Below are 25,247 nucleotides of genomic sequence, written 5' to 3'. Positions count from 1 at the left end.
GATGGTAAGTATATCTGCATACATTTTTTTTATATATGAAAATTTTTAGGACCAAGACAACCCGATATCACAGGTCAAACGTTCAAAAAAGAAGCAAAATAAGATGTACTAACAGTACCTCAAGTAATAGGCGTAGACTTACCAATAATAAGGATATAATATGGCTTCGTCTTTTGAAAAAAAATCAACTTCGCCTAGCCACATACTAGGGATAGGTACTTAAAAATATGTGTTGTCGACATTTGAATGTTTTATATTTATACTTCTTACTGGTGCACCTTCCGATTTTGCTTTTCTCATATATATACCATGTGTACATTTTCAGAAAATAATAGTCTAGTGAGATAGCGAAAGCTTCAGGCCCGTAGACAGAAGTATGTTTTTAGGGGTCATGACCCTCAGCTGTGACCAAATTTTAAAGTTGTGCTCTATAGGTGTATTCGTTCCCATATGCTAGTTGTAGCACTAAATATCGACCCCCCCCCTCCCCCAAAGAATATCGTGAGATGAAAATATCAAGGGCAGAATATCAAAAGATATGTGTATATAGGGAAGTATAGATTTACTAATCCTAACTCCCCATTCCGTTAAAGATATATAAATATATATATATATATATATATATATATATATATATATATATATATATATATATATTACCTACTGGCGGTCGCCAGTAGGTAGTTATAGTTAGGACCACGTTTCCATAGGAAATCCGCAACATTCTATTTTGAATAACTTTGGCGCCGGTCGTCGAATCCTCGCGAATTTTTCAAAATAGGTGGGGCGCTACGCTCCGCTCCTACCCTGAAAGTCTCGGGGAGATTCGTCAAGCGGGGGCTGAGATAAAAGGGGGGTCCCAAAATGCGTTTTTCCCATGCATTTTTCCATAGGACCTTTAGACAGAGCTACAGCCCGAACGGCTGAACAGAATTTAATGAAATTTGGCAGAGAGGTAGTCCCCAGGTCAAGGAAGTGCCTTTTGTAGGTTTGGTGTAAATCTGTTCAGTAGATTCTGAGAAAATAGCATTTAAATCAATATATATATCTGTGGCAGCTTACGGTGCGCTTACGGTGGACTTACCGTGCGCGAGCTCACATCTGATTGGCTGTTAGATCTTAGTAAACATTCGAATCGGAAGAAAGAAGGAAGTGTCGGCCGCCATTTTGTCACTCGCACTGTCAGGGGGGTGAATAAAAAAGGTGGATAATGTGAAAAGGGGGCAGGCTCGACAGTTCCTGACCCCCTAGCCTTGGTCAGGGGGTCCTAGAAGGACCCTCAAGGGCAAAAATGAAATTTTTTTTTTTTTCGAAAAATCGCCGAATGCGCGTAGCGTACGCGCACGGTATAAACTGCGAAATTCCGCGAAATTCGCGGAATTACACGTACCGTGCGCGCACGGCAAAAAAAAATTTGCAAAAAGGAAAGCTTAAAAAAAAATAAAAAAAATTGTGAGGTAAGGTTGGCTCTTATAAGAGCCGTTGGGTTAATACAGGGATAGAGGAAAGAAAGAATGGGAATATTATAAGGGTCTACAAACATGCTGGTCTATCTTATTGTTAATAAGGGGAAGACTGATCTCCCCATAAACAATAAGACCACCACATCTTGTACACCTCATTTCAACCCTCCCAAATCGAGGGTTAATGTCCACAGGAAAAGAAGAAGGTGATGCTCCCACCTCAGAGGAAGGGCTCAGCTGAGCTGCCGATGATGTACTCGGCTGAGCATCTGAGGTTGGGCTCTGGTGACTTACTGAAGAGTTTTCTCCAGTATGTCGAGCAAAGGTCCTGGGATGTCTATCCTGCAGGTGTCTTTTCATAGAGTGATTTCCAAAGGAATATTTCTTCCTTGGATTTCCTCTAGATAAAACACGGCCACAAAGTGTGCAAGTGACCAATTGAGCATTCACCTTTTTCTCCCCCTCTGGAAAAGTAAAATACTCCCATACAAAAGAAGTCTTTTGTTTCCACCTTCTCTGGATCATGGTGGTGCTGCTGGCCTCACTCTCAGAAGAGCTCTGCTGTTCTGCCATTGTATCCCAATGTCAATCCAGCTCCTTCTCCTAAGGGATCTCAAGCAGTAATGAGGGGAATGGGTGTGGTGTTTGAAGTTTCTGGAACTGAAAGTAGTTTAAACCAATGAAAAGTGTTCCTTGTGCGTCACATGACCTACCGTGCGCGCTCCGTAAGCTTACGGTACGCGCTCGTAAAAAAGTGCGCATGCGCAAACGTAACGCTTACGGAGCGCTTACGGGGCGCGTACGTATGACGGCACTCGCGCATGCGCATTACATGCACCCGCGTAAGCGCGACGTTGGTTCCGCGCAACGCGCATGCGTGTACGCGTATGTCGCGTACGTATTACGAAAACGCACCGTACGTCATAAGGACGGTGCGCTTACGTGATACGTACGTGACGTACGCGTAACGTCAGCTTACCGTACGCGCACGGAAAAAAATGCAAAAAAAAAAAATAAATAAGCAAAACCGTGCAAAATTAAAAAATCCATAGGTTTAACACACATTATAGTTAGGAATTAGCATTTAAAAAACCTTGCAAATTCACTGAAAAAACCATAGGTTTCACACACGTTATAGTTAGGAATTAGCATTTAAAAAACCTTGCAAATTCACTGAAAAAACCATAGGTTTCACACAAGTTATAGTTAGCTGTACATTTCACTCGTAAAAAACCTATGAAATTCCCCCGTTATAGTTACTGTAGGCAACTATAACTCACGCGACCGTAATCATGTGCTGATGACATATGTGTCTTTATGAAAAAAAAATATTTGTAATATATGTATAGCTAAAATTTAATGGAAGAAGACATGGGCAAATAAGTGTCTAAATACAGTATTAGCATCAGCAGAGGATTACGGTCGCGTGAGTTATAGTTGCCTACAGTAACTATAACGGGGGAATTTCATAGGTTTTTTTACGAGTGAAATGTACAGCTAACTATAACTTGTGTGAAACCTATGGTTTTTTCAGTGAATTTTATATATATATATATATACACACACATATATAGCAGAGGTTCATATATGTGGAGTAAGTTATAGAAAATCTACACTTAATTACCTGTCGATATTTTGGATTCGATATTCTGTCCTCAATATTCTGTGCTAGCAATTTTCTGGTTTCGATGTAAAGGGTGCACACCCTGTGATTATGTGTGAAGAAATAAGTGGATTCTTTTTAAGGTACATATTATAGCACACTCAACCAACTATCCACAATCCAACTTTAAATCTTATCAGTTAGATGGAAGTTATATATTCAACTCAGTCTTGACCCTGCTCCAGTGGGAAAAGTCCAGCCCGAACTGCCAAGCTAGGTCCTCCTTCAACCAGAACACAAGCAACACAGGACCGGTTTTGCCCTTGTTATGGGCTCATCAGCCGGGTATAACTTGGTTCCAGTGACACAGTGTGCATGGGACCCACGTCTGGGCATACCCGTCCCACTTAGGGCGACATACTAAATTACACAAAAAGTGATGGATGGAATGCTAGAATTAATTTCTACCGATGGAAAACAGAAAGTTGTGTACAGAAATTACCTCACACCATGTACTCAGTAGTAGCTACATCCCTAATCCTTCTTTCCATTTCTTAAGTGTGAGCTGTGCTTTCACATTGACAACTCTTACCTTCCTAAAATAATTCCTCACACTTTCTAGCTTGTCTTTCTCTGTTCAGGACGGGTTGACTAGGTGGGCACTGCAAATCGAGAAAAGTGTTTTCCTGCTCAATGGACAAGTAAAAGAGGAAGGCAGTGAGCTGCTGTGCGGACAGGTGAGTCTGTTATTGTACACTATGTTCTATATTTTTCTCTGCTTTGTTAATATGTAATGCTTTTTTGGCTGCATTCCTTTTTTATAATTCTTATTACTGCTATCATAGTTATCATGTCACAGCTATCATACATTGCAATGCTTTCAAGCTTACAATTTCTTTTTGTTGAAAATCTGTTTATTGAATACAAGCAAATAAAAAATTACACATGTCGCAGAAAATGGAAGGCAAGGTTGGGGGGGGCAACAAAAAGTGGGTCACGGATTAAGCAGTCAGCTCCGGGGCCCTGCAAAGGGGAAAATCCAGCACCATAGGATTCAAAACACAAATGTAATGAAGGCACAGTGACTTCCCAAAAAACAAGGGACAACATCAAAAAGAAAGCCCTTGCAATGCCCAAGGGGGAAGCTATGGAAGGGGCCAGAAGACAAAGGCCCAGCTAGAGTTCCATTGTCCAATAGAGGGATAACACAGCAACACAGCCAGTGAGTCAAACAGTTGGTCAAGGCTAGCAAGGTCTAATCAAGGTGAGGCCCCCCGCCCACTTGGAAGATACAATTCGTACTGCGACAATACCAATACACTTTACTATGAATAAAACAAAAACCATCATACTACAATAAAGAGACAGAAAGAGAAACCTCAGAGAGGTGAGAACAGAAAGAAAAAGAAGAGAGCAGAGAAAGGTGCGTCCCCCAAAGAGGAAGAGAAGGGAGAAGAGGACACAAGAGGATGTGCTGGGGAGGAGGGGGAAGGGCTAAGGCCCAGAGAGGGGGCCAGTAGTCGCAAGGCCCGAAGCAAGCAGATTACTCCGGGGAGACCGGTCTCATGCCACGATAGAAGGGCTCCAGCGGGTCAACGAACAACTGTAGGGCCCACAGTCTACGGTCATCAAGCGGGCGAGTTCGGTTTTAGTGAGATAGTGTATAAGTGGACGCCAGATGCAGTCAAAGCATGTGTCAGTGTGAGTGAGGCAGGCCGTAAGAAGATCCAGTGACAGGACATCCCACAACCGGATAAACCACGCAGCAATAGGAGGAGGGTGGGGTCGCTTCCAACAGGAGGCAATGGACTGTCACGCTGCTCCTAATAAATGAAGAATTAGATACCAGTGTGCCGAAGTCATGGCCTTCAGCGTGCTGGGCCGAATGCCCAGAATCGCTAGGGATGGGGTAGAAGGAACCGGGAAACCCACCACCTCTTTGATGTGACTGAGGACCTCCTTCCAAAACATGGTAAGACCCGGGCAAGACCATCAAATGTGCAGGAAGTCCCCTCTATCAGTCCAGCATCGGCAGCAAATCGGAGGAGTGTTCGGGAACATCTGATGGAGGCAGGTAGAGGTATAATACCATTGCGTCATTAGTTTATGGGCAGATTCACGCTGGGGAATGCTATGGTATACCTTAGGGATGTCCCTTCACTAGCGGTCCCATTCCTCCGGCAAGATGCCAGCAGCCAGATCAGAGACCCAACGCGCCTGGTAGCCATGAAGCGGAAGCTGTCGAGAGTGTTGAAAGACAGAGTAGGTTTTGGAGTTTAGGCCCCTAGACCCTTCGAATCTACGAACCAGGGACTCAAAAGGGGTGAGCTGTCGAGTCACCTCCCGCGAGTATGCTGGGGAAGACAGCCAATGACGTAATTGACACGCGTTGTCTGTGAGATGGAAAAAATGTTTGCACTGGTCAAAGGTGCGGAGGGCAGAGCCCTGAAAAAAGTCATGCAGAACCCGTCGACCCTCTATGGTCCAAGCCGCAAAAGCCAGGGGCTGCAAAGCAGGGGGGAATGCAGAATTGTGCGTAAGCGGGGTATTGGGGGAAGTGAAGGTCGTAAGGCCCCGAGAAAGCACCAGTTTATCCCATATCTCCAAGACCATTCTAGTTGGAGTCGCTAAGTAGGCACTGCGAGGGCGTGCCTCTCGCGGGAGCCAGGCTAAATTCCACAATGGTCTACAGGCCACCGCACGGTCCATATGGAACCAGTGTTTCTCGCTTTCAAGAACGATCCATTCCGATATAAACCGAAGATGACAAGCCCAATAATATTCCAGTAAATTGGACCTGGCCCTGGCCACCCCGAGATCTGGGAAGCATGAGTATTTTATGAGAGAAGCGGGGGCGGGACTTCCCCCAAATGAACTTGGTGAAATCACGTTTTAGAGCCTGGATGTCAGCATGCGAGATGGTAGTAGGAAGAGACTGGAACAGATAAAGGACTTTAGGGAAAAGGGACATTTTAACAGCATTAAGGCGCCCCAACCATGCCAAGGGAGGCCCTCCCATCGGTGCATTTCATCACGGATAGATGTCCGGTATCTAGGCCAATTAGATGAGGTCCAAGAATCGAGCGTAGGAGTCAGATCTGAGCCCAAGTAGCGAATCGACTCGTCAGTCCACTGCACCGGGAGCAGGTCCCGCAAACCGTGGACCTCTGAGGCCGAAAGCGTAAGATTGAGAGCATGGGATTTCACAAGATTAATCCGATAGCCTGAAGCGGCCTCAAAGGACCTCAAGAGTTCAGCCACCGCAGGGAGAGAGGCCGATGGAGAGGACAGGGACAAAAGCAGATCATCGGCAAAGATGAAGCATTAAGTTCAGTACCCCCCATATGGATACCCCGTATATTCTGATTACGGGGTATAGCAATAGCTAAGGGCTCAACGACCAGTGTGAATAATAGAGGAGAAAGCGGGCACCCTTGGCGAGTACCTCGGTGGATAGAGATAGGAGCAGTGGTAGAGCCATTTAAATGAACGCGAGTGGTAGGTTTCGCATAGGGGGCCATCAATTTAGAAATAAATCCAGGTCCCAAGCCAATCTTCTGGAGAACTGCCCGAAGGAAGCACCAGTCCACGCGAACAAATGCCTTCTCGGCGTCAAGGGAGACCAGGGAGGCAGGGATATCTCTGATACGCGATTTTTCCACTAAGTGGGCAATCTGCCGTATGTTGCCTGCGCCCTGACGGTAGTTAAGTATACAGGGGTAACCCTATAACCCGAGGAACCTGGGCCTCTTAGATATATATGAACAATGGTTCCGTAGGGAAGATATTATTTACAACAAAGAAAAATCAATTAAACATAAACACAGCAATCGATGATCTAGAAAGCAATTAATCTTAAAGGATGATTAATATTTCAAAAAACGTCACAATTTATTTTTTAGTATTTCAACTGAATTTCAAATCATTCATCAACTCCTTTAGACATGTATAAAAAATGAAAAGGGCTGTATATACAATGATATTTACAAAACAACGACGCAGTGACAACGTGAATAAAGTGACTTTGTGTGATTGTGAAAAAGTGAATATGTACAGTATCTAATATAGTTCGAAAAAAGTTTTTTACACGAAGAGTCCTTGACTAAATTATAGATAGGTAATGGGCCTTGTATGGCACAAGTCCTGTAATCTGTATGTACAAGGAATTCCAATTCGTGTAGGACTATGAAACCGTCAACGTTTCGACCCTGTGTCGACCAGTTGTTCTATGCGGTCATGTCGGGTCTTCTTCAGGACATTGGGAATGTATAACAGCCTGCAGAAAATAGATATAGATCAATATCTCTGCTGTGTTACAAATAAAAATAAAAAGGGGGGAAGGTATAAGTTTCCCATAAACTCACCCAATTAAAGGCGAAAGGACGAATGTCCGACTGTATGGCGTGATTACTGCTCAGTGCCAGTCAGAGGAGAGTACCTATTGACATATGTGCCCATTAGTACTCAAAATTTAAAACGTCAGTCTAATTTCAGAACCATATGGGACATGTAAAAATGATTTTTACCAGTATCGTAGGAAGTCTATATTCTTCTTCGCCTAGTAATCTACTCGTTAGCTTCGTATATCATTCTGATTAGCGTGTCCGCTGTGAATCACTGTAAATATGAATGCAAATAAGGGTATTCAGAATAATGATTGTAGAGTCAAATTAGACGCCATTAGAGCTAAGTGATCCATGTAGTAGCTCACCTGATTTGAGGATAATTTATTTAGCGCTGCTGGGGTCAAGGTCATCAGGGTATCAATTCAGCTAGAATAAACCATAAATGAGCCCTCATTAAATATTGGTGTAATTCGTAAGTTTTTTCAAACCTTCTAAAATATTGAATCACAGTATGTTCCGATTCATAAAAAGTGCAACCCTATTTAAGCAAGAGTCCCATGATGGCGATATCTCAAAAAATATATACTCATAAGAGCAACTACGATCTATGCGCGCTCATTATGTATATTCATTAAATATTTGACAAATGTGAATTGTAAACCTTTAAAAACCTTCTAAACTATTGAGTCACAGTATGTTCAGATTCAATTTAAACAAGAGTCCCATATTGGCGATATATCAAGAATATACGCTCATAGCAGCAACTATGATCTATGCGTGTTCCAACTAGTGTTGGGATTCCCCTCCCAGAGGCTTAGACATGTTACTCAACGGAAGAGAGAATATTAGGAAGTCAGCGAATGATTAAATATACTAATTGCTTGTTTGTAGTACAAACGTTACTACGCGCGCCATCCGCGGCGCGCCCCACGTCATCCGAATGAAACAGATCAACTATATAGCAATCGTTGCTTCACGCACTTGTAAATGTCAAGCGATGCATTTCGGAGAATTCCCTTACCTGATGTATAAGTTATATTCTCCTAGTTTCGCGAAGTCCGTCTGAAGCACGCCACCAGCCAGAGTGAGGGGCGTGCAGCAGCTAAATAGTAGCTGCTGTGGATATAGAAATAGGACTGGCGTCGATGTAGGTTACAATTTGTTAAGTATCCAATTGTTTAACATTTTCACTTTCTAAATATTAAGGTAGATGGATAAATGAAGTGGATACCACAGTTATCAAATTCGGAACTAGCTAAATCGCGTGCGATGTTGGTGGTAATAGGGCGGGTAATCCGATCGCTCGTACCGCTTGGTTCTGTCTAGTGTTCCAATGCGCTAAAGAATCATAGGCGCGTTGCATTTAAACAAAGATCAAACAAAAATTAATTAACCTATAGGCATTTGAATACCATATAGGTGAATTCACAATGCTTAAAACCACAAAAACAGAGCGTGTTTTGCATGTTTGGGAACAATAAATAACCAATATCATTAGATTTTGCCATCTTCTGTGTCCAAGAGCGGTTTTTCCAAAAGAAGTCAGAGGTCATGAATACAGTTTTGCCGAAGCGATTTTGGACCTCTAGAGCAAACCAAATATGTGTATGATAGTGTTTGGTGGCATTACAATTGTTCTTAACTAGATTGCATTTTATATTACATGTAAGGTCATGGATACAGTTTAGCCTAAGCGAGTTTTGGACCAATAGAACAAACCAGATATATGTAGGATGGCATTTGGTGGCATTGTGATTACTCCTACAGACATTGCATTTCAAATAACATGTAAGTGACATAGAAAGACTGTCAATGTATATGCGTTTTTTGACATTTCATCGCACCTTGCTTGATCGGGGTCTAGAAGGCCCGGAAGGTGGGGCTCCAAACGGTTCGCCAAGATTTTGGTGAATATCTTGGCGTTGGTATTGAACAGGGCAGTGGGGCGGAAAGAAGCCGCTAGGGTCGGGTCTTTACCAGGCTTGGGAACAAGCACTATTTACGCTTCGTTCATCGTAGGAGAGAGGCCCGTATGATCAGAAAAGCTGTTGAAAAGATCTCGCAATTGCAGGTAGAAGACCCGATAAAAAGTGACTGGTAGACTGTCGGGCCCGGGGTTTTGCCCGTCGGGAGCTGTTTCAATGCCTTAGCAATTTCATCGTGGGAGATAGGCTCATCGAGTAACCCCGTGAAGTAGGGGTCAATAGGGTCCCAAGGACAAGTGTCGAGGAACATCTCGACCGCCTCCAGTGGACAAGGATCATGGGCATAAAGATTGGTATAAAAGGCCATCAATGTATGACCCTTGTCCGCCTCCGAGATAGCCCAGGAGCCATCGGGCCACTTGAGCTTCGAAATGTGGGATCGGGCAGTCTGGGTCCGCAGACGGCGCGCCAGGTAGGCCCCGACCTTATCACCACCCACGTAAATTTTTTGTTTAAGATTAACAAGAAGCCGTTCGGCTTTATTAGTGCGCTGTAAGCGCAGTTGACCGCGTGGGGTAGCTAGGCGCCGCTTGTTAGCACGGGAGGGACAGGCATGATCCTCGCGCTCCAAGTCTTTAATATCCCGAGAGAGGGTAGATTCAACCAGACGTGCCTCCCTGGTCCGGGCAATGGAGATTGAGGTGATAACCCCCCCCGGACAGTAGCTTTGAAGGCATCCCAACTGACATCCTTGGGAGTATCAGAAAGAGAGTTGGCAACAAAGAAGGATTCATTCTCTTTACGAATGTCCTCCACATCTACCGGGTCATGGAGGGCTTGGGGCGGCAGACGCCACCGAGGGAGGTGATCGCCACAGGCAGTGGGAGGTTGGAGCGTAAGAAAGGAAAAAATAGTCAATACGCGAGTAGGAGCGATGAACGTGAGAGAAGAAAGAGTAATCTCGAGAGTCCGGGTGTAGGTATCTTCAGGCATCGACCAAACCGAAGTCAGTAATGGCATTCCTTAATGGCGCTGAAATCACCCCAGCAACATGGTGCGCCTGTGCAGTGCGATCCCGCTCAGGGTCCCAACCCAGGTTATAGTCACCTCCAAGGACAACAGGGGTAGAGAGGGAGCGAAGTAGAGCCCCGCGGTGCTGGCGCAAGAACACATCTTGTTTCTGGTTGGGGGCGTATACATTAACAAATCATGTCAACCTTAAGATACCTCCCTCCTTCATCAGCCACACACTGAGAGGTCGCCGTGCGCCAACTGGGTTTAAAAAGAATTGCCACACCACTAGTCTTGGATGGGGAGCATGCCCGAAATTGGGTGGGGTATTTGCGGTGGGACATGAGGCGGGTGTCAGAGGAAAGCAAATGGGTCTCCTGTAAGAAAACCATATCAGGATCATGCTGCAGTAGATAGCGCCATACCTGCCGACGCTTGTTAGGAGAGTTGAGTCCCTTCACATTGAGAGAGAGGAATGTAACAGTGTGTGTCATGGTGAAAGAGAGTAAGGACATCGCGACCCAGCCACCCCAGCAGATCTCAGAGCATACCAGACCCCGAACCCAGTCAAGCACACCCCAATAAAGCGAAGGGAGACAGACCCCAAGACCGGGAAACAAGCAGCCCCCCAGGATCGCACAGGGGAGGGAGAAAAACATGTTGTCAAGAACAGTGGCAAAGAGAGTGGATAAAGAACAGGAGCAAAGGGCCAGCCGACCCCACACAGTTGCCAACATCTCCTCCATACATTCCAAGAGTAACACCACAACCCAGCCTCTGTCAAAGGTGCATCCGAAAAGAACCTGTAGAAGGGGAAACGGTAGGGAGAAGAAAGAAGAAAGAGAAAGAAGAAAGAAAAAACAGACCAACTGGGCCAAGTCAATGTAGAGTCTATTCGGAACAGCCTAGGCACCCAAAGGCGGACCATTTCGGAGAGATCACTCTCCTATAGGACTCTGGAGAGGGGGGGGGCGGCAGACACACAGGAGGTGGAGAGTCTCCGCCGTCAGCATTCCTCTGTAGCAATGAAAAAAGCACAGATTGTTCCAGCCACCAGGCCCGGGCCATGAGGCCCAACAGGACTAGGCCTGAGGTAGTAACACAGCCAGGCACATCATAGTACAGAGGGCGACTAGTTAGAGACTGGGAGGCACTCAAGGAGCGAACGTGGTTGATGGCATCCTGCTTGGCTTGTGACGATTCAGGTTCCTTCGAGATGAAACGAGGAGGGAGGATAGTGGACCATTCTGGTCTGAGTGGGCCCGTAGGGCGTGTGCGAGAGGATGGGAGGTCATCATTGTCAGAGTCTACAGGGAGGTAGAGGAGACGCTGTGCCTTCTGTAGGGACCGGTCAACTCGTCGTCTCCACTCCCAGGTGAACATCAAAGCAAAGGGATGGCCCCATTGATATTTAATCTCAAGGTCCCACAATTTATCCGTCACAGGCTTGAAGTCCTTCCTCCGGCGAAGCGTAGAAGGTGCAAGGTCTTGAAAGATTTGTATGGAGAGCCCATTGTAGGAGACCACTTGAACTCCCTGCACCTTTCGAAGGATGCCTTCTTTGCTCACAAAGAAGTGGACTCTCGTGATGATGTCCGGGACAAAGTTAGGGTGGTTGCGGGTGCCAGGCACACGATACGCTCGATCAAGCATGGTCGGTGAGGTGCCCTCACCCTCGCGAATGGCATGTAAAAGGTCCGCTGTGTACGACAAGATGTCTTTCCCTTCCGTTCCCAATGGGACACCTCGGATGCGAAAGTTGTTCCGCCTACTGCGGTTTTCCAGATCCTCCTGCTTCAATTGTAGGGTGATATTTTGGTCTTCCAGTTCGGTTACCTTCTTCCAGAGGCCATCAATATCCTCCATCCTGGCGTCCATTGTCTGTTTTAGACCATCAACCCTGTTGCCTATCTCAGTAACCTCCCTGCGGATATCCTGCAGGCCGGCCTTAAAGTCCTGCCAAAGGGACCCAATTTTGTTCTTGATTTCCTGCAGGAAGGATGACATGTAGGCCTGGGTGATTGGCACCCCAGAGGCGGATGACCCAGAGGGCGCCAAAGAAGCGGTAGGGTCCTCCTGTGTATGCAAGGGCGTTTTGGACCATAGGGAGGTCACTGGATTCTCGCGGGAAGCTGCAGAGTTGGCCTCTTTAGCACCTCTATGCTTGGGAGGCATGCCTGTGAAGACCAGGAACGTCAAGGACCCATCGTAGGAAGAACCAGAGTACTCCAGCCAGTGGCAGGACCTGGGAGGGGTGGTAGCAAGATAGCAGTGGAGCGAAGGGCCACTCAGCGCGAAGGTGGCACGCCCTGCAACACACAGGACGGGGACAGGAACCAAAAGCTTCCGAGTGCGTGGGGTCATCAACAGCAGGGGGGTCACAGGCAGTCGCACCCCTTCGGGTGGGAGAGGAGTGTCCTATCAGTGACAGTGGAGAGCCAACACACTCCCCAACAAGCAAGGGTCCCTCACAGGCTGTCACCACAGCCCCGTAGTATCAGCGGGGTCCTTGACCAACGGGCTATCCAAGTAGGCCAGGAGGGGGGGGCACACAAGTTGAAGGGGCAAAGAAAGTCTCTGGATCTCTCTCAAGCGCCTCGCAAGCAGTGAGCAGAGCAGTCTCTCACAGTGTCCGGAAGACCCCCAGGGCCCTCAAAAGCCAAAACTGCAAGAGCATGGGGCCCAGAAACTAGGAGGGTTGGGCCAGGCGATGACGGATGGGCTCCCGCAGCGTGTGCGCCCACCTGGATCTCGTCCTGAAGCGAGAGTCTCACGGGATGTTAGGAGTGGTGGAGCAGGGGCGGGGAAGTCGTAGGCCGCTGAAGGAAACAAGATGGCGGGCCCGGCGTCGAATAGCCAGGTGAAGCTCAATCGAACCGGCCGCCTGCGTGCAGATGTTCCCTCCGTCCTGGTATCTCCACTGCCGGAGCAGTCAGTCGTGGTCCGATTCACCCTCAGGACTCGGGGGGGAGTCGTTCGCTCACACAGCCAGGCGTCCCGGGCAACAGGGGGACCACCGTCCGTCTCTGCAAGCGCCGGAGACTTGAGGAGGCTCCAGCAGCAACCCGGGCCCCAAGCAGATCAGCGTAGGCTGGGGTGTCCAGGATCTCTCCGATGACACCAGCGTCACTCCCCACCAATAGACAAGGCCACCAGGCGCAGCAGCGGCCGGCGCTCAAAATGGCGGCAGGAGGTGTGTCGGGCCGTTCCCGGCCAAAAGCTCGGTCTAGATGGAGCCTCAGAGCGGCCCCTGCTGCACAAGGCGTCGCCAAGAAGTCCCCCACATATGCCAGGCTTCCGGTGACCTGGAAAAAAGGCGATTACAGGAGGCGACGGAGCGGAGACTCAATGGGACACGTCTCACTCCATGCGCGCCCAAGCTTACAATTTCTATGTTCTTCATAACAAAATATCATTGCATGCTATACAGTACACAACCACTCATATCGACATAATGCAGCACCAGACTGGGAAACGGATACAGAAGAAGCATGTCAAATAAATAATCTTCAAAATTAAGTGTAAAAGCCGAACTTTTTCAAAATGATTAACCGTTCAGCTGTCATAAAAGAAAAACATATACCCTCTATTTAACTTCTGTGATGATCCCAGTTTGGTGACAACATTAACTAATATCGTACAAGAACTCGGACCCAGATGTGTAAAGCCATTTTGAAGTTGTAAAACCTACAGTTCGCAAAAATACATGGTTTGCACCCACAGAATGGCTTTTTACAGTGCACAAAAGCCCATTTAGAAGTTGAAGAGTCTTTGTGATTCATACAAGTGCTTCTGTGACACTATCTAAACCAGAAGGAGGGTGGCATGAAAAAGGAACTACCTCCTACTTGTGATTTGGAAAGGGAAGGCTCAGTGGTTCATGAGCTCAGTTCAGACAGCAACCTATTGATCAGTTTCTGATCCTCCAGTTGGGGTGATAACTAATATGCAAATCGGAGGCTGTTGCGCAGAGGCGAAGTTCTCCTTAGGGGACAGCTTCCAATTTGGGAATCATGTTGGAGGCCTAAAGGGATGGAGGTTTGTTGTCACTTGCAGGCCTTCACCCCTGCAAGGGGATTGGGTTGCTAATTGCAACCTCTAATTTATATGCGTTACACAAATTGTTTTGTGATCCCTTGAAAATAGACAAATTGTGACACTATCTACTAGTATGTAGGCCCCTTTACAAACTACACTTCTATTTCTAAATCAGTAGGCGTGCAAGTGCATATCCCTGGTTTACAAATGGAAATAGTACATCTGCACAAAGTATGGAATGCTACATGCCAAACAAATGATGATGATTCTGAGGCTAATAACCTCTTCCCTTCTTGATTTGCAAAATGTGAGTGACCTGGATACTTCACTAGAATGGGTCCTCACTTGCCCCCTTGGCCCTCTTCATTCTCAGTAGTGGTGCAAAAAGCAGCATAAGCTTCAGGGATAGTCTGCTCCCTGCCTGAAGCTAAATCTAACATTTTGACAGATATCTTGCAGTTATCTTCTACAGCTTCGGGGCCCTTGCTCCCATTGAGTGAGGATCTTCTGGAAAGTGTTCTGGCTGTGTGGAATTAACCCTTTCTGGACCAGCAGGCCACAATCAGCCAACAATGTCCTGCCCAGTTTACCCCACATATCTGTCACTGCACACTTCCCTGGAATGTTTAGTGGTCCAAGTTTCTTACTCAAAACTGAACCCAACCACCATTCCGAAGACCCCTCCTATAGGTGGTTAAGTCTTTGCCCCTGTCAGCCTTGTTCTTTATACTGCGAATGCCACATGTCTCCAGTAAATGCCCTGTGGTAGGTGGCACAATTTATAGTCATTCGGCCTCCAAAAACATATCAAGATTGTCCAATGACTGTACGGATGCCTGCAAACAGATCCAGCAGCACAGCCTGGATTCTCCGGACACTGTGGCTCAGTCCACGGGCATGGCCACCATGGTGTACCGACAAACTTGGATACATACCACTGACTTCTTGGGAACATGTTGGCAAATTTCAATGGCAAATAGCTACTCTGAGAGAAGGCTGACTCCACCCTGGAATGCTTCCAAAACAGCTGAGCTACTGTTTTCTCTAAGGACCCAGCCTCCTCAGTGAGACAATTCCACCAACAATATAGGATGTTTTACAGGCTGCTCCAGGCCGCAAGCCTCATGGCAGCTGTTAGACCTGTCATTCTTGGTGTGGTCTTCTCCCAAACATTTTGCCTTTACCCCTCCTGTTTTTTTTTTACTTGTTTTTGTTGGCTTTAGGGTTCAGTGCACTTTTTCACTTCTAACAAGAGCTAAAGAGCTTGTCCTCTCTCCTTGAAACATGGATGCCTTACATCCAATTGACCTATGTAATTTACTTGTAAGACTCTAGAAAATGGTACTACATGTGCCCAGGGCCTGTAAACTAAATGTACGAGTTGGCCTGCAGCACTCATTGTGCCACCCACTTAAGAGTGCTATAAAATGGGGGGCATGGCCAACTACCAAAGGAAATGGCCGCGCATTCACTCTGCTCCGGTGCACCACTCCTGAAAATCGGTCAAAAAACATCATGCCCCGAGAATAAATCATGGTAACAGTGGACACACAGTCCCCAACAACTCCGGAGTTCAGTCCATTGGGCGTCGCAGGGATTGAATGTCTGTAAGCGGAGCCCACGCCTGATCCAAAACGGCGAGGCGTGGAGTGCGTCACGGTCAGGCCCGGCTGATTACTACTGTGGAAACCACAATCGCGGTCACAGTAATGCTACTTTTATCGTGGTGGTGATAGTGGAGTCCGGAAGCACTGTACTACCTGCTTCCCGGCGTGCCGGCCCCTGCAGTCACCGGGAAAGCATTGTGCCCTGCTGGCTCCCCACCTCCGATCCGTGCGGCTGGTGGCCGCCATAAGAATGATCCCTTGACTCCCGCGGGTGGCGCACAGGACTGGCAGACAAGGGACCGCGATTAAAGTAAGGAGAAGGCAACTTCCACTGCGGGGTGGGACAGCAACTCAAAAAACACACAATTGCCTGCCTTCCTGAGGGCTGGCTCTCGAGACCACCAAGAAACCACCACGCCCTGTGGACTTCCAGTCTCTGATCTGGGTGGCCGCCATTTAAACCACACTCTGACTCCCGTGGGTGGCGCCCGGGACTCTAGCAGCTACTAAGGTGCGTTGGGACTACGAGTACACCTCCGGTAACGACCGGTGGGCGAACACAGTAGTGGGGGGCAACTATCGTGCAGCACACAACCAACTGCCTCCCCCCCCCAAGACTCCGGACAAGACAATCTGGGCCGCCTTTCCAGAGAGGCCTAGCTGGTGAATCTAGACAGGGCCTCGGCCCTCGAGCAGGCAACGGTTAGTAGCCAGCACGGCCTGAATTCCACTTACGGCATCACAGCACTCGCCGCATAGAAAATGGCAAGCGGGCGTGGCGGCCGCAACATGATACAAGCAAAATTGGATAAATATGCCTGGCAGAAGGGCCAAGACGACGCACAGGCAACCGCAAAATCAACAAGGGACCAGCAGGATCCCACGCTACAGGACATTTTGGTGTCCATAATGACCTTGTGCACATCCCTAGAAAACCGGATCGATACCGTAGCATCAGAGGTCTCACTGATCAGAGCCAACATGCGGAACATGAATTATCGCATTAAAGAGGTAGAATCCAAAACCAAGCCTTAACAATGGACACCACCCTCCTCAAAAGCCAAGTCGCAGATCTTCAAACTGGCCGAGACATAATGGAACACCAACGCGCGACTATGAAGGTAGGATACGGCGCAATAACATCCGCATACTGGGGGTGCCGGAACAGGTGGAGGGGCAGGCAGTGGATCGGTGTGGAGTCATTGGTGACGCAACATCTCCAACCCATTGTCCTGTCTAACTATTTTTCAATCGAGAGGGCACATAGAGTATCGGGTGGAAGATCAAAACCCGGCGCGCCTCCCCGACCTATCCTCGCAAGAGTGTTTAATTTTCAGGACAGGGATATAATACTCCACACAGCGCGAATGGCCCCCCCGATTAGCCTCGGCAACAGCAAAATATTTTTTTTTCCAGACTTTACCCTGAAAGTGCAAAGGCAGCACCACAGCTTCCTGGAAGTGAAACATGCCTTGCGTGATCAGGAAATTAAGTACGCCATGTTGTTTCCAGCAAAGCTACGTGTCGAATCTGAATGAAAGACATGGTTTTTCACTAGTCCGGAGGACGCCCGGGACTGGCTCAATGGATGGCGCACTGTCGAAAAGCAAAACCGCAAAGAGAACTGTGGCAGTGGAAACAAAGACCAGATAGGCCGCCATGTGAGATCCCCGACGGAAACCACTACTGCGCGAGGCTTGTCGGAGTCAAACCAGACGGATTGAACAGTACGTGATATTGGCGTGGCCAGCTGTGTCGTATGCCAACTGCCTGTGCCTTGCATACAGTTTAGCCTGGTGTTGATCTGCACCATACCCTGACTCTGTCTTTGCTTGGCGCAATTGCTGGACACCTCTAAGATATAATTGCAGCCTGATATGGAGTACATATATTTACTTGTTTTAACTAATATGATGTTGCATTCAGTCTTAATAATGAGAGATCTAAAGAGTGAGGTTAGATCACGTTCCCTAATATTCCAAGGGTGGGCGATAGGCACTCTGCATGTTTGGGGTGGCGGGAGGTTCAAAGCCCGCAATGCAGGGAGGGGGAGGGGATGGGACATTTTTGGGGGGGATTTGTTCTGTTAGTCATTGTAGTTGTTTTCTTGTGATAGCAGTGAAGGATGTGACGTCATTGACGCAAAGGCGATCGAAGCTTCCATCAGTTTCGTACCAACGGTTGGCATTTGCACACACGGCCGGAGCGAGAGGCGAGCCACATTACCCGAACTAACTATGTCTGACCATAACATGAATAGAACGCTCCGAGTCATCACTTGGAATGTCAACGGGTTGGGGGACAAATTAAAAAGAAGCGTTGTGCTCCAATACTCAAGCGACAGGCCCCCGATATTGTCCTACTGCAAGAGACACATCTGATAGGCAGCAAATGTAAGGCTTTAGATAGATCAATCGATCAATCAATCAATCCATGACGTATTTATAGAGTGCACTAATCACCCGTGAAGGTCTCAAGGCGCTGAGCAGGGGTGAGGGGGCAGCTACTGCTTGAACAGCCAGGTCTGGAGAAGTCTCCTGAAGGTCAGCAGGTCCTGGGTCTGTCGCAGCTGTGTCGGGAGGGTGTTCCACTTCTTGACCGCGAGGTAGAAGGATCTGCTGCTGGTGGAGGTCCTGTGGATGGGGATACAGACTGGCTGCTCATGCGGGCTTCACTTCTGGTTCGAGAGGGACTGGTATCCTAATTCGTAAGCAATGCCCATACATAATAAATAATACATGGGTCAACACCCTGGGGAGATTTGCTGCGGTGGCTGGGTCATGAGTAAGGAGGCCACTTAACGCACTGTCGATTTATGTCCCACCTGCTTTTAAAGAAACTACATTAGCCGACCTGGGCAAGTTTTTGCTTAACGTCCCCGAGGGTATCCTTGTGCTGGGAGGTGATTTTAACCTGACGGTGGATGGTCAAGTTGACCAGTCTAGAATCGACCATTTGCTCACAAATGTTGGCGATCTATCTAATTTTACTGGAGCTAGGTGCTTGGCACATGGCATTTCTGCTCACTTTCCTGTCCTCACCCAGATAACACTGCCACATGCGGATAGACGCACTACCCTGACGATAAATCCATGGTGTTTGAAGATTCTACACGTCAAGACTGACATTTTAAAAGGGTTGGACCACTACTTCACTGAAAACACTAACACAGTAGATTCCCCACAGATCCTATGGGGGACTTTCGGAGCAGCTATTAAAGGCCAAACACTCTCACTAATGGCAGGTCTCAAGAAGGAGCTGAGGGCGCGGTTGGAGGCCCTAGAACATGAGATTCGGGGGCTAGAGGACACAGTGGCAAACTCGGATGATGAACTAGCCATACACATTCTCAATATGAAACAACAAGACTACCGTCCGCTCGCATCGGAGGCCACTACATCAAAACAGAAAACCACTTTGCACAAAGTCTATGAAATGGGTGACAAAACGGGGAAATTGCTTGCTTGGCTTGAGAGGCGGGAAGCTGCACAGAGATGGATGCCCCTCATTGAGGGGGGAAATGGAGAGCTATTGAGCGATCCGCAACAGATTGCTGAGGCTTTCGCTTCCCACTTTGCCTCAATATATTCCTCCACTGCCACCACCACCCTTACTGACTCCAGGTATCTCCTGGCCACCATTCCTGTCAATACTCTTACTCCAGAGGATCGTGACTCCTTGGAGTGTGAGCCTACAGAGGAGGAAGTGTCACTTGGCATACGAGGGATGAAATCGTGGAAAGCCATGGGACCCAATGGGCTCCCAATAGAGCTGTTCAAACTTGTGACCTCCAAGATAACACCTGCTCTCCTAGCTATGTACCTAGAAAGTTACCAGAAGGAGTCCCTGTCTACTGACTTGATGTTGGCCTCGGTGGTCGTTATACACAAACCGAGGAAATCAACGACGAAGTGTGACTCCTATCGCCCAATCTCACTGTTAACTGCCAAAGTTAAAATCCTCGCCAAGGTGTTGGCCAACCAGTTAATCCCTATTATCTCTAAGCTTGTACACCCGAATCAATCGGGCTTCATGCCTGGCCGGAATACAGCGCTCAACCTTAGGAGACTACATGGGGTGATGGGGACGATTAACACTATCCAAGAAGATGCCACCTGCTGTCATTGGACGCAAAAATGGCATTCGATACAATCGAATGGCCGTACCTATGTGCTCTCCTCGAGCACATGGGTTTCGGCCCCATATTCATAAAGTGGGTGAAACTACTCTACACAGAACCGACTGCCCAAACTGTCGTAAATCTGCATATCTCCCGGCGATTCTTACTAGAGCGGGGGAACCAGGCATAGCTGCCCCTTGTCGCCTCTTATGTTTGCCCTGATTTTGGAACCATTAGCGACCTGGGTTAGGGGCGACCCCATGATCAGGGGGCTAAGATGGACCGAACATCACGAAGATAGAATCTATGCCGACGATGTTTTATTATATGTTGCGGGTCCTTCAACCTCGATCCACAGTATCCTTCATAACTTTGCAATTTTTGGCACACATTCAGGGTATACTATTAATCGGACAAAATCCATACTATATATTCTTCAGGGCCCTTTACCATGGATGCCCAAAGATATAACAGTCATGGTTGCAACTGACGGATTTAAATATCTAGGTATATATATAACCCTGCAACCCTCCCAATTTTATGACATCAGTCTCAACGCCCCCCTGACCAGACTCTATAATGATGTGCTCCTTCCGGGCAGGGCAGCGCTGTTTAAAATGTTGGCACTACCTCGATTTTTGTATGTATTGCAGAACACACCTTACAAGGTCCCAGACACATAATTCACAAGCATAAAGAAAGAAGTTAGAATTCTATTGTGGGATGGAAAAAAACCACAAACTGACATGAGGGTGGTACGATGGAGGCATCGCATTGCCTGACCTCAAACAATATTATTGGACCTCCCAGCTTGCAGTTATTAATCAATGGGTCTACACCTCGCCGTCTGAACCGGCGTATCAAACAGACAAATGGTTAATGAGTCTGGGTGGCTATCGAAGGGCACTTTACTCTAACCCCAGTCGCCAATGCCTCACAGGTCCCACGGTCCAAACAGTTGCAATCTGGCACCGAGCCACAAAAACACTGGGGTGGCACAAGAAAATAACGCTGGCTACTCCTTTATGGGAGACTGAGCAACTCGGCACGTTTAGTAAATGCCCGGGCTTCGACAAATGGGATGTGATCGGCATCTCTTCGGCTGGTGATCTTTGGAAACAAAACAAGAGAGTCCCATTTAGCGACCTACACGTAGAGTATCAATTGAATGAGTCGAAGACGTTCCGATATTTGAAAATATGCCACGCCATAACTAACGCTGTAACGAGCAGAGAGGCCCTACCCAAGGCAGCTCCATTAGAGGATAGACTCCTAACGGAGCCCATGTCACGTAAAGCAATCTCTCTTACCTACCGTAAATTAATTAATAACAAGCCGGACCCACGAGTACGTCTTCGGCAGCTGTGAGAATCAGATATTGGGTATTTAGAAGATGACGATTGGCAGGAGGCACTTTCTTCCACAAAGAGGTGGCTATTCCAATGCGGCTTCGGCTCATCCAATTAAAAATCCTACACTGGTTAAAATGGGACGAAGACTTGACCCGGGGTGCCTTAGAGGGTGCGCAGAGGAAGGCACACTCTTTCACAGACTGAGACTGTCCAAACATCCACCCATACTGGGAGAGAATTGTCTCCACACTTAAGGAGGTGGGTGGGAAGGACATCACCAGCTCTCCACAACTCTGCCTACTAAACATATGAGAGGCAACTGACGTAACTCAGACAGAGCGGACGTGGGTCTCACTGGGATTCACCCTTGTCAAGAGAAACATTGCTCAGACTTGGGGAACTGAAGATTTGCCAACATATTGGAGGTGGGCAAATGACTTGGACAGTGCAACGATTGCAGAGAAAGAGGTATTTAAATGCAGGGGCTGTCCCAAGAAATGGAATCGAAAGTGGGCCAAATGGAATGTATCGAGAGGTGATCTCTGTGTTTCCCCAGCGGAGGAACTGTGGAGGGCAGGAGTGGGAAATTACCTTGACTCGAGCTAGGGTCGTAAGGATAATGTGCTCAATTTGTAATGCTGCATTTACTATTTATTGAACTACTATCATATGTAAATGTTATATGGCCTCGATATTTACCTCGCTGTTCTGTCACAAATGTTCAATAAAAAGAATATTTTTTTAAAAGAGTGCTATAAAACATGTCTCAGGCCTGCCATTGCAGCCTTTACTGCAGTCTTAAAACTTCCATTTCAACCTGGCAAAATAAACCTTTTGCAAGGGCTAAACGTTTCTTTTTAATACAAATGTCACACCTAAAGTAGGCCCTAAACAATCCATAGGGCAGGGTGCATTGCCTTTAAAAAGTAAGATATGTGTTTTATAAGTTTTACATGTCCTTGTGGTGAAAAACTTCTAAATTGGTTTTTCACAACTGCAAGGCCTATCTCCTGTTGAATAACAGTGGCTTACCGTATTACATTTAATAAGTGCTAACTTTTGATTAGGACCAGATATGAATGCCAAGTTTGGACTCAAATGAATTGTAATTTAAAACCCTATTTAATGGTTATGCCAGATTTTAAATCACAATTCAGAAAATGCCACTTTTAGAAAGTTTACAATTTTATGTCCTGAACATTTGGTGCTTGGGGCCTGCGTCCTGGTCACAACTGTGAAAAGCTTGGCAGTTGGCCTTTATGTATTCCTCCCAGACAGGGAGACAGAGGGAACTGGTTGGTGGCAGGATGGGCTATACTGCTACGATGGCTGGGGCTGAGCTGTTCCCTGCCCCACTTACATTTCAAAGGCCTCCCTCCTGCACATGCAAAAGGGACGTGATACCAGTCTTTTGTCACCCTATGCTACTTGGAGCCTTGGCAGGGGAAGGAAGGAACTTTCTAGAACCAGATGTGAGTGTAGCCAGGATGTTACTTCCACTTCAAAGGCTGGCACAAGGTATAAATATTGGATCTCCTGAACCATCTCTTCTGTCCACTCCTGGACCTGCGGACTACAAAAGAAGGACTGCCTTTTTCCACATAGCAATGCCCTGCTGCTTGAGGCCTGCCTTGTTTTCCAGAAGACTGCCCTTTTACCTAAAGCCTTCCCTGCTCTCTGTGAAGGAAGGCTAGATCTGCTCTCATTATAGGGTAACCTGAGTGAATCTAAAGGTCAGTTAGCTGACTTCTGTTCTGAGCTACAGGAACACAACAACCTCCAGAGGTCTCCCTGCAGTTGGCCAGCAGACCTGCTGTAACCTGATCTGCTAGGACCTACAACTGGACCTGCCTCTGCTAAATTGAGTCCCTGATCCCCAAGAGGTGCCTACCCCGGTCCCGGACCCTTGACTGGCATCCTAGTGCACTCCCCTGTGAGGAAAGGAGAAATCCTGAAGTTTTGGACACTTTGCATCAAAACACTGCTGCCTGTGATGACTGCCAATGCAAAGCTTCTGTTAACCTGACTTTTCGCGGTACAGTGATCTTCAGCAATGACTAGCAATGTGTGACACCCAACTGGAACTTCACACTGCAGTGATGACCTGCTCCTCAATTATAGATAAAAACATGTCACATATTTCTATTTTTTTCTTTATTTTTATTTTTTTATTTTATTGAAAACAATAAGCATGACAAACACATGGCCTACATACAGTTAGTCTCCATCTGCATCAATCCTTCTCTAACATTGTCAATGAAACAGTTATACGTGATTTCAGGAGCATCCACCGCGACATTACACTACAACAACCCCGACACTTTCCACCCCATACTCCTAATCGGACACTTGAGTCACCTCCAGTCTTGGTGGTTCGCATATATACCCTCTGAATTTATTCAATCTTCCCCAGATTCTTTCCCATTTTTGAGGACATCCCGATGCACATACACCGCCCTTTCCGCCACCATAGCTTCATCCAGATCCCTACACCATTCCTGTAACGTGCGAGATTCACCTGATCCCCACCTCCTCGCAATATTTATTTTAGCAAACATGATTCCTAGTGTTACCCAGTCCTGTGTCGGGTGGGTTAGATCATTTGGTTCCCAAATATTTAATAAGCACCGTTTCGGCTCCGGAATCAACGATTCCTCCACAGTTTGAGACACTGTCCTCATTATCTTTACCCAGTACGCCCTGATCTTCGGACATTCCCGCACAGTATGGTAGAAAGTACCCTCCTCCCCACAGTCCCGCAGACAGAAGTGATGTACAGCCATCCCTATTTTGAGGAGGGTCACTCTAGTGTAGTACGTGCGGTGAAGTACTTTGAGTTGTATCAACCGCAAGCGCGCCGGTATTGCGACTTCCCGAGGAGACGACAGTGCCTCTTGCCATTCTGCATCATCCAATTCTCCCAAATCTGCAACCTATTTCTGTCTAAGCGCCAATGTGGGGTCACCGTGTTTACTAACTTACGATAGGTGAAGGAAGTGGCTCTTTTGTGCATATAGTCAGTCAATAACCTATCCTCCAGAGGTATAACCTCTGCCAAGATGGTCCCTGCCGGTAGAACCGCCTGCAGCGCATGTTTGACCTGCGTGTATGTGTAAAGTTCGGACGTGGCAAGTTCGTATTGGGTCTGCAGGCGTTCAAATGGAATTACCTCACCCTTCCTCCAGAGATCACCCACCGTTGATATGCCTATCGCATCCCATTTATCAAAGCCTTTGCTATTCTTTAGGCGCCCAAGCCGCTGAGAGGTCCAGAGTGGTGTCATTTGTGTGATAACTCCCCTCCATCCCAACCTGGCATGCGCCTCATGCCATATGTGAACTGTGTGCGCTGTGGGCCCAATCAATAGTCTGGATTTATTTCTATTATACAGCACTGACATGACCCCATCCTCTCCTAAGCCTTGCCTATCCACCTGAAACGCTGGGTCGGTATGAGGAGCGTGCAACCAACTATTAATTACCTTAAACTGGGCCGTCCAGTAATATAACTGTATATTAGGGTGGGCTATACCACCGTCATACCAGCTCCTGACCAACTTCTCCTGCCTGATGCGCGCTGGCTTGCTCCCCCAAATCATACCGGAAACTTCAGACGCGATTGTCTTAAAGTAGCTCAGTGGTACGGGAAACGGAGTATTTTCCAAGACATACAAAAAGCGTGGGAGCGCCATCATTTTAAAAAGCGCTGCCTTTCCCAGCATTGACAACGGCAGACCGCGCCAGACCAACGCATCACGCTGAAACCGCTCCAAGGGGGGCCCA

General features: G+C 47.4%; 1 protein-coding gene across 7 annotated transcripts in view; it reads left to right on the top strand.

The window, feature by feature from the left end:
- The window catches only part of ODR4 (odr-4 GPCR localization factor homolog), a 185,735-nt gene that overhangs the window by 60,808 nt on the left and 99,680 nt on the right, over positions 1 to 25,247 (top strand). For all 7 annotated transcript variants that reach the window (XM_085601665.1, XM_085601668.1, XM_085601669.1 and 4 more), the window contains one exon: positions 3,708 to 3,803. In XM_085601665.1, coding sequence (XP_085457791.1) covers positions 3,708 to 3,803 — 96 coding nt within the window. The remainder of the gene's footprint in view (positions 1 to 3,707; positions 3,804 to 25,247) is intronic.

Source organism: Triturus cristatus, chromosome 4_2, assembly GCF_964204655.1.
Source record: "Triturus cristatus chromosome 4_2, aTriCri1.1, whole genome shotgun sequence".
NCBI classification, from domain to species: domain Eukaryota; kingdom Metazoa; phylum Chordata; class Amphibia; order Caudata; family Salamandridae; genus Triturus; species Triturus cristatus.
Note: the sequence above shows the minus strand (reverse complement) of the source record. Positions and strands in the feature narration are given on the sequence as shown.